Source organism: Lathyrus oleraceus, chromosome 3 (genome assembly GCF_024323335.1).
Source record: "Lathyrus oleraceus cultivar Zhongwan6 chromosome 3, CAAS_Psat_ZW6_1.0, whole genome shotgun sequence".
In the NCBI taxonomy this organism is placed as follows: Eukaryota; Viridiplantae; Streptophyta; class Magnoliopsida; order Fabales; family Fabaceae; genus Lathyrus; species Lathyrus oleraceus.
Genome location: NC_066581.1, coordinates 226,239,613 through 226,245,255, shown reverse-complemented (window position 1 = coordinate 226,245,255; position 5,643 = coordinate 226,239,613). Strand labels below are relative to the sequence as shown.

Sequence of the window (5,643 nt, the reverse complement as noted above, 5' to 3'; positions counted from 1 at the left end):
TTAGAGAAGTTCATAAGAACGTACCTAAATTTTGGCGACCTTTGCGCCGGTGAGTTCTCTTGCCTTCATCGTTTTGATCAATGCTACTTACTGTGATGTAGATCTAGGTTGGGGGAATCAAAGCCCTAACCTATAGGGCTTTGATTCCAAGGATTCATGATTTAATGTCACTTCTAAAACCTAGGGTTCTTGCACGTTTGTCCTCGATTTGGATTATTGAGGAAGAATTAGGAAGTTTAGATGTGAGATTCGTATTTAGGGGAAGAAAAGGAAGACAATGATGTGATTGTTTCAGATATTAGGTCTTCGTCACTGTCGGAGGCGACATCCGACACGGCGGAGGAGAGTTGAGTTCAGTTGGAGGGAAGAGAGATTACTTGAATTTTTAACCCTAGTTTAAATGTAATAAACATGATAAACGTGTTTTCAATTAGCACATGTTTTTTATTCAGAGTTCACATTGCCTTGCTTTGGGCTTTTCCCATTCTGTCCCAAATTATTGCTATTTACACTTGTGTTTGTTCTACACCTCTTGTTTCCCTTGCTGAAGGAGCTTTGGGCTTGTGGTTTGGGCCATGCGCCATTTTCTCCTAATTGCAACATGAATTTACTAAATAAGCCCCCTGTTTTGGATTTGTTTTGTATTTATTGTGTCAATTTCTTTTTTATTTTTGTTCCACTTTTCCATGACAATTGATTCATGTTAATACATAGTTAGTGGAAATTAAAGTAATTAGTTTTATTAATTAGGATTGTTTTGTTTAGTTAATTAACATGGTTAGTTTCTAATTAGAATTAATTGAGTTAATTAATTCCTAATTATTTTGAAAAATATATTTAAAAAGTATGTGATTAACCTAGTTTAGATTTTAATTCACATGATAAGTGATTAACTACATGGTTTAATTTTAGAATTCTAATTCACGTTTAGAATTTTAATTAGTTAGGATTTTTTTTGTTCATAATATATTTAGGTTTAATTGATCTTTTAATCAATTGATGTCCTAAACTTTAATTTGATTCCCTGATTAATTGCACTTTAACCAATGATATGTCCCCTTAGATATAGGTGTTTAGAATCAAGTTTAGATGATTAATCCCTAGGGTTTGCAGTCTTTATCTCTTTGTGCATTAGTTTTCAACTGTTTTCACCGCGATTGATTCAGTTGATTAAATTTCACTTTGATCAATTAAATCCTTTGACTATGGTCATTTTCCATGTCTATTCAAGTGATCAAAAGTATCTTGATCACTTGATGGGACCATTTACCTGTACTAGATGCATTGGGTATCAAGGCGTCAATAATTTCAAGATTTCACATTCAAATCAATACAAGTTAGACATTGCAGACATACTAGATTGTTGTTCAAACACTATAAAGGTTCACCTTCAACACTCGTTAGTTATGATGCAAATTGCCTATTATGAGCCTTAAGTAGTAGAGAATGGATGAGAGCGAGCATTCTTATCCTCATTCTGAATATCCTTGGGTACGAGACGAATGAACCAGTTGCTCATAGTATTCACATTTGCTCATAGACTTTAGTGCAATTTAAATAGGATAATTGACAAGTTTTTCTACACAAATGTGGCATGCATACTTCCCCTTTCTCTTTCTTTTGTTCAGTATAAGACTAAAACCATTTTGTGAATAAAATTAAGACACTTAAAAATATCATTAGAATTGTGCGCCACGAGCCTTAAGCAATTGAGAAAGGATGAGAGGGAGCACTCTTATCCTCATTCTGAATATTTTTGGGTACAGGACGAATGACCCAATTGCTCAGAGTATTCATCTCCATTCATAGAATTTAGTACAATACAATCAAGACATTCTTTTCAAGAATAAAAACAAACTCAAGTCATCAAATTCACTTTTGCCTTTGGGCATCTTTTTCAAACCTTTTCAAAAAGGACATTTTAGTTCCATTCTACCATGAACGAAGCTTAAGCCTCCCATGTACGAGCATACAAGTAATATTTAAATGCTAGAGTGTGATCCAAGCGCATCCATTCTACCTCAAACATATAAATACTTAAGTCTCTCATGTGCGAGCATACAAGCAATGTTGGCAGTTAGAACGCGAATGTTAACATTATTCATTAAAAATAACCAACACATTCGTATTTTCTACCATGACTATAATATCCTTATTACACTATAAGGATACGTAGGCACGAGGTCCACAATCCTCAGCGAGCACACTAATTATTAAACCTTTTTCCCTTTTGCAAGTAATCTTTAGATAGTAACACCTGTTCGTGCATAGAATAATCAAAATGGTTCCCGTTGAGTACAACAAATGTGAGGGATGTTAATATTTTCCCCTTGCATAACTGATTTCCTTACCCTATTTTCTCTCCCCGGGTTTTATAAAGTTTCATTGCGACTCTGTTGTATCTTCGAGCGTACGATGCACTAAGGTATATTTCATGTAGTATCAACTGGTGACTCTGCTAGGGACTCCCTAAGCAAGTCAAACCTAGTTTTGTTGTCTTTCTTTGTTTGTTTTTTGTGTTTATCTTTATTGTTTAACTGGATTTATCTTTATGTTATTTATTGCATTTCTTTATTATTTTAAATATTCATACTCTGCATACTCTGGCTATATCTGTTATACTATTTGTTGGGATGGGATGATGCTACACGAGAGACGCTCTATACCCGATCTTGAGTATACATCCAGGATAGACTCGTGGATAGTTGTGTCAACCTGCGTTTCACGTGTTGGGTTGGCACGAGACCCACACCCAGACTAGATTCACTTGGAATTACTTTTGTCCTACGAGAATTCGCTACGGCATGGTATTTTCATTTAGACCAATGACTCTGAGAGACCTTTTAGGGACCACCTTTGAGGACTAATACACATATGTGAGAGGGAATGTTGATTTTTTGCAGGACCTTTTAAAGACCATTCATACCATTGTTCTCTTGTACACGTCGGACCTTTGATCCTACGTTGAGTTACATGGGCAGATTATCTAGAGTATCTAGATTATGTTGAACCTTTGAATCTATGATGCTTGCATATCATTTCATCATATAAAAATTATTTTTTTCATGTGCATTTAGAATTCAAGAGCCTAGTCTTTGTTGAATGGTCAAGAAGAGAATGAATTATGTCATAAGAGGCACTTGTAGTTACAAGTTTGTGGAACCTCAATTAAGGACTTTGAAAGGATTGGGGACTCGTCTGGTTCTTGATAACAAAGAAGACTTCAAGAATAATTATGGTGATCTCCTGAGTATTCTCAACACTGAAGTTAACATAACGATCATCCATACTCGTGTGCAGTTATATGATCCTCCAACAAGGTGTTTTACTTTCCAAGACCATCAGTTGGCTCCAACTCTGGAGGAATATTCACAGATCTTGGGGGTTGAAATTCATGATCAGGTTCCTTTTGTCTATACAAAGGAACTTCCTAAGTCTCATCATATAACTGAAGTCCTCAATTTGGAGAAGAAAGAAGTGGAAATCAACCTCCAACTCAAGGGTGGAACTTATGGTTTTACTCTAAAGTTTCTGGTAGACAAACCCACTACCTTTGCTGATGCTGGAAGTTGGAATTCTTTCAATGTTATTATTGCTTTTCTCATATATGGGATTGTCTTGTTTCCTAACATGGGAGATTTTATGGATCTGGCCTTTATTCATATTTTTATGACCAAGAATCATGTCCATACTCTTCTGGATGATACTTACTACTCCGTTCACGTGAGAAATCAGAATAAGAAGGGAACCATTATGTGTTGTGTTCCTATGTTGTACAGATGGTTCATGTCTCATCTATCCAACAAGGGTCCTTTCCTTGACAACAAAAGCAATCTTAAATAGTCTCAGAGGATCATGTATCTGACTGCTGAAGATATATCATGGTACTCTCGATGTTATGATGATGTCAAGGTCATTCTTAATTATGGTAAATTCCCAAATGTGCCTCTCTTAGGTACAAAAGGTGAAATTAACTACAATTCAAGATTGGCACTACGTCATTTGGGCTACCTGATGCTAGACAAACCTGACTCTGAGCAATTGGAAGATTTTATCATATATGAAGGGGTTTACAATTCATAGTTGTAGAAGAAGATCGTCAGAGCTTAGGGAGAGATTCATCACCAAGGAAGGGTTGAACTAGGAAAGAGGAATTTGATAGCAAATGAGGCCTAAACATAATGGGTCAAGGAAATGGTCAAAGAAGTCATGTTGCCCTTTCCACCAGAGCCTTCTATGAACATCAAATATATTGAACCTGATATTGTTCCTATCTCCGAGATTGACAAGCTCAAAGGGGTTATCAAGGTGTTGGAAAAGGAGAATATTGATCTCCGATCTAACATTGGTAAGCTCACTTTGGATAAGGAAAACTTGAAGCTCAACCTTAATCAGAAGAGGGAAGAAGCACTCAAGGCGGTTAATGAGGTTCGGGCAGAATAGTACAAGAGGAGGAAAGTAGGTGAAACTTTAAAGGGGGCCTAAGATAGCCTTTCTGCCAAGAGGAAACAACTTGTCAAAGCTCAATATAAAGCCAGCAAGACGGTGATCAATTGTAAATACCAGCTCAGAAAGCTTCAAGACCAGTTGGAGAGTTGCAAGAAGGAGTTAAAAGAAGAATAGGGTTATGCTAAACAGTTGGAAGTTTCTCTCTCTCAATGCCATAATGAACTTGACAAGAGGTTTGAAGAAATCCGAGAGATGAAGAGTCAAGTGCACAAGAACCTTGAAGATACCAACTTGCTTAACCAAGAAGTCACTTGTTAGGAGAGACACAACCGTCATCTTCAAGTTCTCTTGGATCAAAAGGAATCCTTCCTGCAGGATATGCTAAATGGGCCTAATCAAACATTGTTGCATAACCTTATAAAGGATGCAAAATACTAGAATGATAGACACGCATGTTTAGCTCAGTTTGTTGTTCACGCACTTGAAGATCTACCTGGCCTGTTGACGGAGGCTTATGATGTTGTGTTTCCGTACAACATTCCATGGGATGTATTTCCTTTTATCTCTGTTTGTAGACTTGTTTTTAAGAGGTTTCAGGATGATCATGTTGTAGCTCGTTAAGCATGTTGTTGAGTTGTATTTGTACTCTTTATTTTTCCATATTGAATAAAACGAGTATTTCTCTTTATTGACACTATCTTCTGTCTATATTTTATGCTATATGATTACCCGTATGATAGACAAATCTCATGATTCCCTAGAAATCATAATAAAAATAATAAAAACCTTTTGCATGCATTCATAATTCATGCATCATATTGCATATCATAAAGACAATACCAATAAACTCATTATTACTTGGCCTTCAGTCAGAGGAACTACTACCGTCAAGCTGACTTCCTGGTATCCCTACAACACCCGTAGCAATCAGAAGATAATCATGGATCAGTTAGAACAAAATCAGGATGCTATGAGGGAGGATATGATTACTATGAGGACCAAGATGGGTTAGCTGATGGAAGTAATGCAAGCTATGGCCTGAGGCCAAGAAGAAATCCGACAGGCTAATATGAGATCCACTACTTTAAACCATGTTGTGACACTGCCAGTGAATCCGTTGGGGGTACCAGTCCTCTAGTTGTAACTGAACCACCTCTTGATGGGGGTCCTGTAAACCAAAATGATGCTCATAAT

The 5,643-nt window shown here is 36.6% G+C and overlaps 1 protein-coding gene across 1 annotated transcript; it reads left to right on the top strand.

Annotated features, from left to right (window-relative positions):
* Window positions 1-3,117: 3,117 nt before the first annotated feature.
* Window positions 3,118-3,843, top strand: LOC127130542 (uncharacterized). Its single transcript, XM_051059532.1, has one exon. It carries the CDS (start codon window positions 3,118-3,120, stop codon window positions 3,841-3,843), a length of 726 nt encoding a protein of 241 aa, XP_050915489.1.
* The last annotated feature ends 1,800 nt before the right edge of the window (window positions 3,844-5,643 follow it).

Coding starts and splice junctions, on each gene's coding strand:
- LOC127130542 (XM_051059532.1), top strand. CDS start 3,118: ATGAATTATGTCATAAGAGGCACTTGTAGTTACAAGTTTGTGGAACCT.